The following is a 13561-nucleotide window of genomic DNA, read 5'->3' as shown; positions in this document are numbered from 1 at the left end:
AATGAGCTCGTGGCAGATAACTGTGTACTGAGGAGCTCTCCTAACTATCTACCCATCTTCATAAGCTTCTCTACAAACAGTATCTCACTGACTACCTTTCCAGTTTCATTCTCAATAAAGGGAGTACTAAATAAATCAATCATCATCACTCCCCCGACACACACACAAATGAACTCATCCTGGTGAAATTAATGGCAACTTTAATCTTCCTTTGACTTTTCCAGTTCAAGTACCACCAGTAATCCCAAAGTCTCCTTTCTCCCCTGTAGTTACTCCTGTTGGCTATATCTTTAATCTATGTTCAGAATCCATCCACCTTCCACAGACTGCAGTGCGACTGCCCTTTTCTAAGCTGTCACTTCTCATGTGGAGTGTTGAAATTATCCACCTTTTTTTTTTTCCTTTTCTTTCTTACCTCTATATCACAGTGTGTTTCTTAACATCATGATAGTTTTTGGAGTGTCAAGTAAGATTATACCATTATTCAGCAATTCTGTGGTAAATTGTGCCAGTGCTCAATTTCCTCATTCCCCATCTCTAGCTGGTGATTACATGCCCCTGTTCCACTAATGCAGGGTTTGGTTACACGGTTTGCTCTGGACAATATCACGGAAGCCCAAACTGTCATTTCTACAGAAAGCACTGACGAGCCAGCACATGGCTGACCATGTGGTTGTCATTTGGTCTGTGATAAGAGGAGCTATGACCAGAGGGAGGCATCTCTCATGAGACTGTACATAGGACTTAGATGGCCATGTGACAGTTAGACAAATTGTTGGTCTAAGCAACTGAGAGAGAGGGATCATTTGTTTTGATAGCATGAATTCACTGACTAAATCTGGCTGTCTGAAATCCTTCTAAATAATCTTATAAATATTAGCACACAGAGCTCGTGTCTCTTACCACTATACATGTTATCACTTCATTCTCTCCATTCTTGCTCCTGATTTGCCTTGAACTCATGCCTCATTGTCTTTCTCTATCACAACAGAAATTACAACATTCAAAGTACCCCTTTTCTATACCTTTTTCAAGTCTTTGCCAAATGTGACCTTTAATCTTCTCTTTTACCTTTCCTTTAAGAATGTGTGGGGGGGGGGAGGAGTTGTTTTTTTACTTTTTTTTTCTTTTGCTTTGTTGATTCTTTATTGTGGGTATGTACTTTGTTGGCAAGCTCTTTAATTTTCTGTTCATGTAAAATCCAGCGAGTGTTGTTTTTTATTTAGAGAAATCCATTGCATTTCCTGGTTATATTAATACAGATTCTATGAGGAAGATGACATTTTTCCTCTTCTTTCTTATAAGGTTTACCACCCAAACTAACAAAGACTAAATAGATGAAAAGGCACACAACAGTGAGTGTGCCAAAGGAGGAGAGCAGAGTGTTTTCTCAACTGCTTCACCTCATACACAAACCACAAAAGTTTTTTTTTTTCCCATGGAGAATGGAGAATTAAGACTTTTTTATTAATTACACTTCATTCACTTTGTATCCCCCATAAGCCCCTCCCTCTTCCCTTCCTTATCCCCCCTCCCTCCCCCTTCTGTTATTTTACTTTTTCTCTTTTGTCTTTTCAAGAATGTAAACATCTTAGGAGAAAGGGCTCCAAGTCTCATAGATGTCACAGCCTCCATAAATACTTCATGAGAAGTTAGGTTCTACAAGTCAGAAGGCAGAGCTAAGACTCAAGGGATGACAGCAGGCACACCAAGACTTGAAAAGACTCTTTCTGAAGTTCACCCCTCAACATGGCTCTCCAGTTCTTCCTTAGTATGTTTCAAGAATTTATTTAAAACCTCCTAATAAATTTACTTGCCTCTGTTGTTTGCATACAATAACCTTGACTACCACACATCTTTTAAATGAATTCACTTTTTTTTTTCTAATTTATTACAGTTTATTCACTTTGTATCATGGCTGCAGGCCCTTCCTCATCTCCATCCAATCCCACCTTCCCTCCCTCTTCTCCCCCTATGCCCCTCCCTGAGTCCACTGATAGGGGAGGTCTTCCTTCCCTTCTATCTGACCCTACCCTATCAGGTCTCATCAGGACTGGCTGCATTGTCTTACCAGGCCAGAGAGGAAGACAACTGAAATTCTCATGAAGAAAGAAAACACCTTCTGTTCAAAGTTATAGTCTCAAAACACAGTATGGAAGTCGCACAAATGAAGTAAGCACCAAACAAGTATAGGATAATTTCACTGTTGTCTTAATCCAAACAGACAAAATTCAAATATTGAAACAAACTTAGAAAAATAGTTAAATATATTTACTCAGTTCTAATTTTTAACAATCATTAAAGAGTATTAGGTAGAAAAATATTACTGAAGAAGTTAGTAGAATAATAGTACTAGTAGATATAAGTACTTTTAGACTAAAGTAATAAATTTGATGACAAATCTCTCACAAAACAAATCAAATATTTTCCATTAAAATACATCACATTTTTGTTAACTTTGTTATAGTAATACCACTATTATAATAGCCATTCATTGAAAATATTAATTTCTCAGCTTAAATTCTTCAAATATGTTAGGAACATTAAATTATATATTCTACTGAAAATAGAACAAAGACAGCATGCATGAACATTTTTTATAAAAACATACTTGTGAATAGTTATAACCTTAGAGTATGAAACTCACTAAATCTAAATAAAATAATGTGACTAATATCTTTCAATATTTATTTATTTATTACATTTCGTTATTTTTCTTCCTGCCACCAATTTATAATGAAGTAAAGCTTTCCTTAGCAAAACAGAAAGAAAATATAATGTTCTAGAAAGTACTGAAAGTTCTGTATTCAATAATTCTTAGTTCTCCCTGTGAGGGTGGAGTTTTTGTTGTTTTTATTGTTGTTTGTTTTGTTGTTGTTCCTATTTTTAGAAATAATCGAAGTTACAAGTTATTGGCAAGCAGATAAAGATAAGATGTGTTTCTTTACCGTATTAACATTTGAAGTAGAACGGTGGGGGCCAAAGGGATTATTCAGTGATTCCGTGCACTGGACTGTAATAAAGGATTCAGGTTTGATTCTTATCAACCCTACGTGCTCACAGCTAATAGTTCCTACAGTTTCAAATGATCCAGTGTCGTCTTCTGGCTTCTGCAGGTACCAGGCACACACATGTTTAGACATCCATACAGGCAAAACATCAATACACATACAATAAATACATTTGAAAGGAAAGAAATAGTGGAACTGATGAATATTGCCATCAGTTGTACCATGGTATAAGCATGCCACATTCCATAGAGAATCTTATTATATGTAATTAAATGCTATACATTCAGTGCTGCAATATGCTTCCAGGCATGTGTTAGTGGCCATTTCTAGCACCGGAACCTAAGCACAATGGAAGACTGGGCTGGTTTAGATTATTTACCAGGGCTTTTCCTGTGAAACTTTGGTAGGACCCATCTTCAGCTAATCCCTCCCCCCTTTTTTCTTTAATTGAAACAAAGGTTTATACAATGTGTTTTCATCATGTTTTCCTCTCCCTCAGTTCTTCTTATTTTCCCTCCCCAAATCCCTACCCACTCAGCTTTGTGTTCTTTCTTTTCCCTTCAAACAGACAAAAGAAAATCAAAGCAACAACAACAACAACACACACACACACACACACGAATTACAATAGTGAAATCAAAATAAACAAGCAAAAGACCAATAATACAAAAAGATTCCCAAAAAATTAGAGATGGAAAGTCTACAAAAATAACCTCAGTTTATTTTGTGAGAGGGTAAGTATATGCAGGCTCCCAGCCCTGACCAAGAAGCTCTATGCAATTGATACCCACTGATGGAGGAAAACTGAGTGTGCTTTAATGGAGCCTCCCTGCAAATATTAACTACATTTCAGGATTAGATTAATTAGACTGCCACGGCCAGAAGCAGAAATACTTGACTTCTCCATTCTGTCATCGTCGGCTTTGACATAGGAATAAATTATCTTATGTTGAGAAATACCACTTTTCATATTGTTCAATCTGCTTTCTTCTCTTGCATTCTAAACACATCATCTACTCTGTAAAGGCATTTGAAATACGAACTATGAACAAAACAAAAAAGATGGTGAATGGGAAAACTGGCCTGGTAGGACAAAAGCGAAATAAAAAATTTCAAAGAGAAAAAAGAAATGAGTATAAATATCAATGTGTTGCAAAAAAAAAAAAATAGAGCTTTGTTTTACAAAATTTAATGCTGGAAAAGAGGAACAATTTTGGGTCTAAATATATTATGCATTTGGAACTATATAAATTACTCTAATTTTGTCTGGGTAATTAGACAATCAGAAGGAAGCTCAGAGATCTGGATGTTTAAAACATTAAACAGATATAAGAACTAGGAAGCATTCCAAAGGTAACTGAAAATTACCCAGACAAAATCAGCATAATCTGAAGAAGACATTACTTAATCTTTGAACAATGGATAATACTTTATGGCACTATCCAAAAGTATCTGGAGACAATAATGTTTGCCTTTAACATCATTCAGGTCACAAAATTGAAATCCATTACTGTTTAAAGTTAAATTATCTAAGAAAAATATGGAAAAGGTGAAAATAATGTGATATTATGTGTGTTTTCGCTGATATTATGTGTGTTTTCCTTAAATAGAAAAAGGGGACAGAATGACAAGGTCAGAAACATTTTCTCCATAAGAATTAAGCAACCATTTTGACTTCCATATGAACAGCAAGCACTTAGATAGTTGTAGCAGTTAGGTCAATCTGTGTGCCTAGAGGATCTTCATGTAATAAATTCAAAAGAAATAAAATAACATTAGCAAATTCAACAGTTTTTGGTTGAGAGCCTACCCTTTAACCCATATTTATTATTTTTTTTTTCTAATGAGAGAGAGCAAAAAGGCTGTGGATCTGGATTGGAAGGAAGGTGGGGAGGATCTGGGAAGAATTGTGAAAGGGGAAACATTAATCACAATACAGTGAATTAAAAAAATCTATTTTGATTATTTAAAAATTACATGGAAAAAAGGATACCTAGATACACTGAAGTGATTGACTATCAATGATCATAATTACTGTTCCTTTGTTTAATAAAAGAACAGAACTTTCCTAATTAAAAAGCATATAAAAGAAAAATCAACATTCTGCAATGATGTGGATGTTTGTGATAATTGTGTCTGGCTACCACTGCATCTCTCTACTGACCTTTTAAAACATCATAAACTAGGACATCCAACAATATTTGCCTTATGATGAAGAGAACAGAAGACAGACAGAATCACTACCAAGCATGACTAGAAAACAAATCAAACTACATTTGATTAAAATTTTAGCTAGAAATGTAAATTAATTCCAAGCATAGGAAAGAAGATTGCATATCTTTTAATTGCTGTTTTAATTATATGTATTTAATGATATGTATATGTGGGGGTGGTAAATGACCATGAATAGAGATGCCCACAGAAGCCATAGGGCTTGGGTTCCCTGGAACTGGGCTTACAGGCACATGCAGGTAGCCCTGAATTGTGAGGTGCAGCGACTTCCCTCAACCACTGAGCCATCTCTCCAATCCAAATAAAAGGGCCACAAAAGTGCTTGTCACTGCTGGACAAGCTGCTACTGCTGCAGCTTGCAATATTATGCAATTTTGGGAGAGATGTGAAAGCAGAAATAGCTTATGCAGCCATTACTCTAAGTTCCTGACGTTTCTTGAAAGTAGTTGGATTTTGTGTTTCAGGTTAGGCTTACATAAAACATTCTCAGACATGAATATCCACTTCTCAAAGCAGAGAGTGACAGCCTTCCTTTCAAGTAAGTTTCAAAAGCACACTCAATAGTGCAATGGCAACTATAGCTATTGGAGCTCTGCTGCAGAAGTAACTACTAACCTGTAATCTCAGTATTTACAGAAACCTTTTTTACCCGAGGGATGTTTACATTTACTATTAGCCGCACCAGGGAAGGAGGTACGCATGACTAGGTACACATGTAAAGCTATAAAGTCAACTTGCATGGGTCGACTCTGCTTATTCCATGGCATTTTGACATCACTGAAGCAATCAGATCTGTTTGCAAGCATATTTACTCCATGGGACATCTTGCCAACTTCCTAAACTATTATCTATTTTATTATAATACTTTGTTTATTCTTTGACAATTTCATTTATGCATATAAATTGATATCATTCACCTCCTTCCCCCTCAACAACTCCCAATGAATCCCACATACATTCCTCTTTACATGCTTTAACCCTTTTTATTTTTTCTTTTCCTAAAATTATTTTTAATAAGGTATTTACTATCTTGTAAGCACGTTTGGTAAACGCTATTGCAGGAGAAAACATCAAAGGTTATCAGTAAGTATCAAATTTCTTTCAGACCAGTGTGTTGGGAAGACAGTGTTCATGACAGCAACTTGAACAAGTGAGACTGGAGAGCAGGTAGATCGGCCTGAAGGTCTGAGATGCTGCAGATGAGAACTTGAGTACCAACATAGGACAGCAGACACCAATTGACAACTGTACTAGAAAACAACTGTGTAGACTTGCCTGGGAGCCTAGACCCAGGCAGGGAGATTTCTAAATGCAGATAACAGAGCTATGGAAAACCTGCTTGTAGCAAGAGAAATGACCTACAAGGGGCACAAAGCCCAGTGATCAAAAGTACATTTGTCTGTACGTAAATTTTCTTCTCAGACTCTCTCTTGGCCAACGCAATTTGCAAACAGGAACACAGGAATCCTACCTAAAGGCTCTCTCCTTTTAATCTTCAAAACTGAAGTCCATTCTCTACTTACCCACAAGGCCTATAGGTGAAAACAATGTAACTCTCTTCTTCACTTCTCTCAGTGAAAGTCACACACGTGTGCTTTTCCCAGTGTCTCATGGCCTGCTTGAACATGGCCCTCTGGCTGCCTGGAAAAATTCATGACTTTAATAAAACAGTGTGGGCTTGCAGGGAGGTGTGTTGTGTGCTGGCTCCCCCATCCTGGCTGGCATTTCAGGACACCAACCAGCACTGTCATCAACCATGTCTGGTTCACAGCACTGCAAATGAGTCATTGTTCAGAATCCACACTCACTCTATAATCGGAGAGCTAAGGCCCACTAGCTCTACAGATGAGTACAAGACTCTTGGCATGGGGTGTACATTCTTCCTGTCAGGGAGGACAAGCATCCTTCCACAGAAAACATGGAACACAGTTCAAAATCCAGCACAATGCTTGAGACTCTAAAATGCAAGACTAAAGATATATATGCAGAGATGTTTGAAATTAGGTTATTTGAGCCTTTTCTCAAGTTTGATTAGATTGTGTATTTTCTACATTAATACTCTAAATAGATAACCTATATAAGAGATTTCCTTAAAAAAAAAAAAGCATTCTCACTCACTAGGAATATCTTACCAGTAAAGTTGCCTCCTATGACATAAGGAATGACGCCCCCAGGCCATATTCTCTCCGTCCTTGATGTAGCAGCTCTGGGAACTCGATATTTCTCATTTTGCTCTGATAATTTTGGAGGTGCTTTTCCCTTAGTGGTGTTATTTTGCTCTATGCCTGCAGTGATATTTAAGACATTCTGTCAAACAGAAGTCCTCGGTCAGAGTCACACACCTCTTAAAGGACAAAACTTAAAATGACTTATATATGTATTCATATAATCATAACTGAACTGCATTAAAGGAAAATATCAGTCATTTATATGCTTAAGAAATATATAGAAATGTTTATGTTCTTCATGCCCAACCTCATTTCTTATTGCCCTATGGATGAGTTGGAATGAATTTCCACATTGCGGATTTTAGGAGGCAGAAATCTGGAGAGAGCATAATATCAAGATAAAAATGTCTTATATTATCTATTATATCAGCCCAGCCCATGAGCTATTCACTAGAGAAAATAGATACTGATCAGTAAAAGAGCTTAATTTTTGAGATTATTCTTTAAATTATTCTCACTATATACTTAATCGTTATAATCAAAGTTGGTATTTCAATTAGTATGGCCTAAAGCCATAAATGTTGTATCATTTAAATAGTTGAGAAAAAATATGGTGCTAGCCACTGAGACAATGGTCTGTCTCAACTCCTGTCTCCAGTGCTCTTCTCCAGCTTCAGCCTAAGCCAAAGGCTGCTTCAACATAGTTATGTCCTTGTTTGTTTTGCTGATTCATAACAAACTCAACTCAAGTGTCTTATTTCCTTTGCCATTCTTGGAATTTCTTTTGCTGTGTTTGTTTTTCACAAATGCTCATGATTATTCTTTCCATTCATCAATCTGTCATTGTGATGGCCCACTCTATTACATGCTTTATTGTGGCAAATATTTAACAGAGGCTCCCATGACAAAGTCTAAAGTGTCTTTCTCTTCAATGTCTTTGAGCAAACAAATTAGAAAAATTTCTACTGCAAAGCTTGTTCTTCAACCATTTATTTATTAATCTACCAATTGAAGGCATCTTAGAGCATGAAACACAAATAAAGGATTTTGCAAAAAGGTTTCAAAATCTACAAATGATAGATTCAATATTATGGGTATAGACTGATTTTGAAATCAGAATGAATTTCTGTTTAAGAAATTTTTATGAAATACATAAATATGGTGCTACTATTTTGAGTTTTGGTTGTTTTTAAATTTATTGTTTTGTCATGTATATGGCTGTTTTGCCTGAATCTATGTCTATGTACTACATTTCTTCCTGATAAATGCAGAAGCCAGGAAGAGTATCCAGTACCCAGAGACTAGAGCTACAGTTGTGAGCTGCAATGTTGGCACTAGGAATTGAAAGGAGGCCCTCTGGGTGAGCATCTAGGGTGCTCAACCACTGAACCAGTGCTTTTTGTTGTTGTTGTTGTTTTGAGTTTAATTTGGGTGTGTTTTGTTTATGGTTTTGGTTTGAGGGTTTGTTTATTTATATGGATGTTGTTTATTTGTTTTGAGGCTGAGTCTCAGGTATTCCTAATCACAACGTAGCTCAGGCCACCTCTAGCTTATGACAGTACACCAGCCTCCAAAGTGCTATAGATTATAGGCATGAGAAAACATGTTTGGTTCTATCATTTTCTGAACTGGAATCTCCTTTTGTCAAGTTAAATAAAATGACTCTTGTTTAAAACGAATACTGCTCTGTTGTTGTTGTTGTGTTTTCCTTATTTGTTAAAAATTAACACAGCTCTATAGCTTATAAGATATTTTGGTAGGAAACATAAACTGCAAATAAATATCAGCCATACATTAATACTTATGTCATTTTATATAAGGAAAAGCTTAAGCTTAGTCAAAAGAACATTTGAGTGTGCTCCAACTTAAGCTCTTAAAACCATACATGAAGTACCAATTAACAAAACACAAATGAATAAGAGATTCTCTCAGCATAGCCTTAACCTGCTTCACAGAACAGTGGCACACTGATCTTTAGTAACTGAATTTATATGGGTATCATGTTTAGTATACATCAAGTTTAGGGTCTACAACTTTAAACATTGATATACCAGAGCCAATTCTTCTGATCCTGTCTATAAGTTGGTAGAGTGCTCCTCTTTTTTTTGGCATGCCATGATCTCCAAAGCCACCTAAAAAAATTAAAAAATAAAATACATATATAGTAAGTCTAATACTATCAGTCCTTACAAATAAGCAATACTAATATTGCTAATTTCTCTTTGGTCAAGCTTTTGTGTGGAATTAATGTGTTATAATTTAATATCCATGAATCTTTGTAGAGGGTAAAGTTTCTAAGGAAACACATGTTAGTAAAAAATAAAGAAGCAGATGAAACTCAACAGCAGCTTAAATTACCTTATTTGGGCATCGTGACAATTGAGTTACCTATTGATAATGTGAAACATTTATCTTTGCTGTGACCTCAACACCACATGTTGCTATATAACCATGTTATTCAGAAAGCAGAATGTCAGGAAGTCACAGAGCCCAAAGATTGCTTCCCAGCTATTTCCTCTATGCAAACTGAGTCTGTTCAGATGTCTCCCCAGTAACCGGAAATCAAAACACTCACAGGGCAAGCTTGCAGAGTAAGTTTGGTTCTCAAACTTTGAAATAGTTCCAAAGTTTCAATAGTTTTAAAACTCAAATTTTATAGTACATTCAGCTACATTTTGAAAGCAATTTCCCCTAATTTATATAACCAGGAAAAAGCCACAAGGCAAGTACCCAATCGATTTTCAACTGTAAACATGTGTTGCATTAAGATTATGTGATTCGCAAGATTTAAAAGTAAAAAAATAAGTAGCCTTCAAGGATGCTTCAGAACATAAGGAAGAAAAGAGGAAAGGAATAAAGAAATCTAACTTTTTATAGGAGAAGTCAAATGTCCTTATAAGGCAAACTAGTGGGAGTATAGGCTAGTAGTCTGCTTAATTATTTGCATTACATGGTCACATTTTTTTTCTTTCTTTCTTTCTTTTTTTTTTTTCTGTGCATCTTGAGAAAAATTTTTGAAATTTTTCCATCAGACATTTCAGAAAGATGAGGTCACACTCAAATGTATTCATTCCTTAACAGCTACTTGAAACCCTTTTAAAGTGTGGGCTTCACATGTTTGAAGTGACCATTACACGAAACTTTGTTTATCTTAGATGGAGCAGAGATGTATGTGTGACAAGAGCTTTAAAAGGCTCCTTACGAAAAAGGAAGGAATGTATCAAGTTCTGAGGATGGGATTCATAGAACTGAAAGTCAGTGCTCTTATTCTATGAAAGGTAGTCATGTTTGGAAGAATATTTTAGCAATTTTGAATAATATTTAGAATAAATGAAATGAAATTTGACACTTGGTAGTTCATAAGCTTTAAAACATGTTGTCACTTGTTCTAGAACAGAGTGGAAATATACAAATCAACTATTTATTTATAAATACAACTCATACATTTTGAAATTAGAAGAAGAGAAAAATAAGAGCTTTGTATAAACAAATTAACATGAAAGGAAAACAGAAAAAATATCTTAAAATATAGGACAGTTAAAATTACTTAAAATTCTCCTGGAGAGTACAAGTTACAACTGAGCTCACAGACTTATGTTTATAGTGTCAAAACTATAACGTGTCCTATACTGTATATTTAAATCGATGTTATTTTCTCTCCAAATATGTTTTCCCAGAGCCTATCTTTAAATGAAATAACAACATTAAATGACACTGTTACTTCTTCTTAATCACAGAAAATCAATGGGTCCAAAATAGTGTGGGAAGTGAGGCTGAAGCAATGGCCTAGACTTACAGTAAAGGAGAGGGCTAATAGAAACTTGAGACACAGTTTAACAAACACTGGGCTTTGCAGAGCAGGATCATTTCATTACTATCCAGAATAAACTGCTCCTGTGACAGTTGGAGGAAGAGACAGGCTTTAGAGGAAGGTGCTGTCGAAATTCCATGCAAAGCCTAGCAGAGAGAAGGGTCAACTAGGACTAAGTGGATGCATTTGTTTGCATGTGAGAGAGGATTACAATTTGCATTAATTGATGGTTTTGAAACCGAGTTCACTGGGTAAGTTCTGTGGCCCTTAGTTACTCAGTTCTTAGAATGCACAGCCCAGCAGATGTACATATGCCAATCACAAGAGTTATAAAGATATACTAGCATATGTATTTATATATACATATATAAATATATTACCTATGTATTAATATTTGTGTATGTACAGAGACTGGTCTAAGTTTCAAGAAAGACTGTCACAAAGAACAAAGTACGTTCACTATTTTTTAATATTTCTGAGCTGTTAAGGTGGGGTTTTTAACACTATAAGCCAATACCCTTATTTTAGAAACTGCTTGCCAAGACATATAATGCTGAAATGCAAAGTTGCATTTTATGTGTATTTTCTGTAATTAATTTCAAAACTTCAGATGTGCATATGTGTGTCTACACACACACACACACAGGGTGGTAGGGAGAGTGAGAGAGAGAAAGAGAAAGAGAAAGACAGAGAGACAGAGAGAGAGAAAGGGAGAGAACAAATTGTTAACATCTGCTGCATTTAGGAAGTACAGCACCTCTACATTGTCATACAGCTATTTGAAATTTGCTGAAATAAAGGTTAAAAGATTACTAAAACTAATATGTCGGACAAAGAAATATTGGTGCACAGTAAAAAGTCTTAACCCTAAGACATATTTATCTGATAAACAGTAGAGAAGAATTGCATACATATTTTATATTACTTAAGAGAAGGAAAAGTGATAAAGGGGAGAATTAAATAAGATAGAAGGCATGGCATCAAATGAATGCTTTAATGCCTGGTATGGTAGCATATGATACCAGCATTTTAGAGATGAAGGTAAGAGAATCAGAAGTTTGAGGCCAGCTGCAAGGTTGAAGCTAGCCTGGGCTACATGAGACAGTGTCTCATTTCATTATACCACCTCATTACAAATGAAAGCTATGATAACAACCCACACTTTAGGCTTATTTCCACGTATACAGTCAAATCTGATGTGGTTTTTTAAGCATATTCACTGAATTTCAATTATATTTTCTCCAAAATATTATAAATTTGTTTAAACAATCAACTATACCTGTGGTATGCTCAAGTTTCCCAAAGGGACTTTGAGTCAGGTCAATTGTCCGGTCTATTTGAAAGATATTTAAGTCTTCATCATCTAAGGCGATGTCACCCCAAAACACAGCTAAAACAAAGAAGTGGAATTAAAACGTGACAAATATTCAGAGTAAAATCAATGCAAATAACGTTAATTACAGAACTTTATAAAATAACGGAGAAGCCGGCTTAGGGGTTAAGAGCGCACACCGTTCCTGCAGAGGAACTGCAATTGCCTCCAGCACCTACCTCAGGTGCCTCAGGAACCCACCTCGGGTGCCTCAGGAACCCCTGTACTGCCAGTTTTACGGCCAATGCACTCATGCGTACATATGCCCCACTCATGTGTACTCACACCCCCAATCAAATAAACATCATTTAAAATGAACCTTTTTTAAGAGCGCATTTTAAAGATAATCTTACCTGGGTAAATTAGACTTGTTATAGTATAAATATATGCCCACCCCACCCCCAACTTTGGCGTTTTGGCAGAAAGGAAAAAGTATTTTTGCTTGACTGAGCTGTCCTTCTAGGGTGTTCTCAGCAAGGAGAAGCTGGTACGGTTTTGAGCGCTTCTCCCAATTTGTGGTAAGTTGAGACGAATGCTTGGATTTTCTGTGGATGATGCCAGTGGCCCTGTGCAAGTCTTCCCCGAAAGGCGGAAGCAGTAACCAGGACACCATGTACTATGATTATTCAATTCAGCAATACACAACCCAAACTAGGAAGGCTCTGCTGGGCAGTCCTTTGCTCAGCACATTCTGTGTGCTTCTGGGGCACGTGCTTAAGAACCAAGCTGCCTCTGGGTATCTAGGGATGGGTACACAATCGAGGAAACTGAGTTTTAAGTCAGTTTTGTGAGGCAATTGACACAGGCAACAACTATGTGCTAGGGTGTTCATTTTTTGTATATTATTATTATTTACAATTTATTCACGTTGTATCCCAGTTGTAGCCCCCTCCCTCATCTCCTCCTGGTCCCATCCTCCCTCTGACTGTATCCCTATCACGCTTCCCTAGCTCACTAACAGGGGAAG

The 13561-nt window shown here is 36.3% G+C and overlaps 1 protein-coding gene across 1 annotated transcript in view; it reads right to left on the bottom strand.

The window, feature by feature from the left end:
• The window catches only part of Tll1 (tolloid like 1), a 125889-nt gene extending 112682 nt beyond the window's left edge, over nucleotides 1-13207 (bottom strand). The window contains exons 1-5 of the mRNA XM_055597887.1: nucleotides 12994-13207; nucleotides 12502-12612; nucleotides 9463-9543; nucleotides 7376-7528; nucleotides 6767-6884 (exon numbers count right to left, since the gene is read on the bottom strand). Of these exons, the coding sequence (XP_055453862.1) occupies nucleotides 6767-6884; nucleotides 7376-7528; nucleotides 9463-9543; nucleotides 12502-12612; nucleotides 12994-13207 (677 nt within the window). The remainder of the gene's footprint in view (nucleotides 1-6766; nucleotides 6885-7375; nucleotides 7529-9462; nucleotides 9544-12501; nucleotides 12613-12993) is intronic.
• Nucleotides 13208-13561: the final 354 nt, after the last annotated feature.

This window comes from Psammomys obesus, unplaced genomic scaffold, assembly GCF_907164565.1.
Source record: "Psammomys obesus unplaced genomic scaffold, mPsaObe1.curated_primary_1811, whole genome shotgun sequence".
Lineage (NCBI taxonomy): Eukaryota > Metazoa > Chordata > Mammalia > Rodentia > Muridae > Psammomys > Psammomys obesus.
The sequence above is the reverse complement of the archived record's forward strand: the minus strand, read 5'-3'. Positions and strand labels throughout refer to the sequence as shown.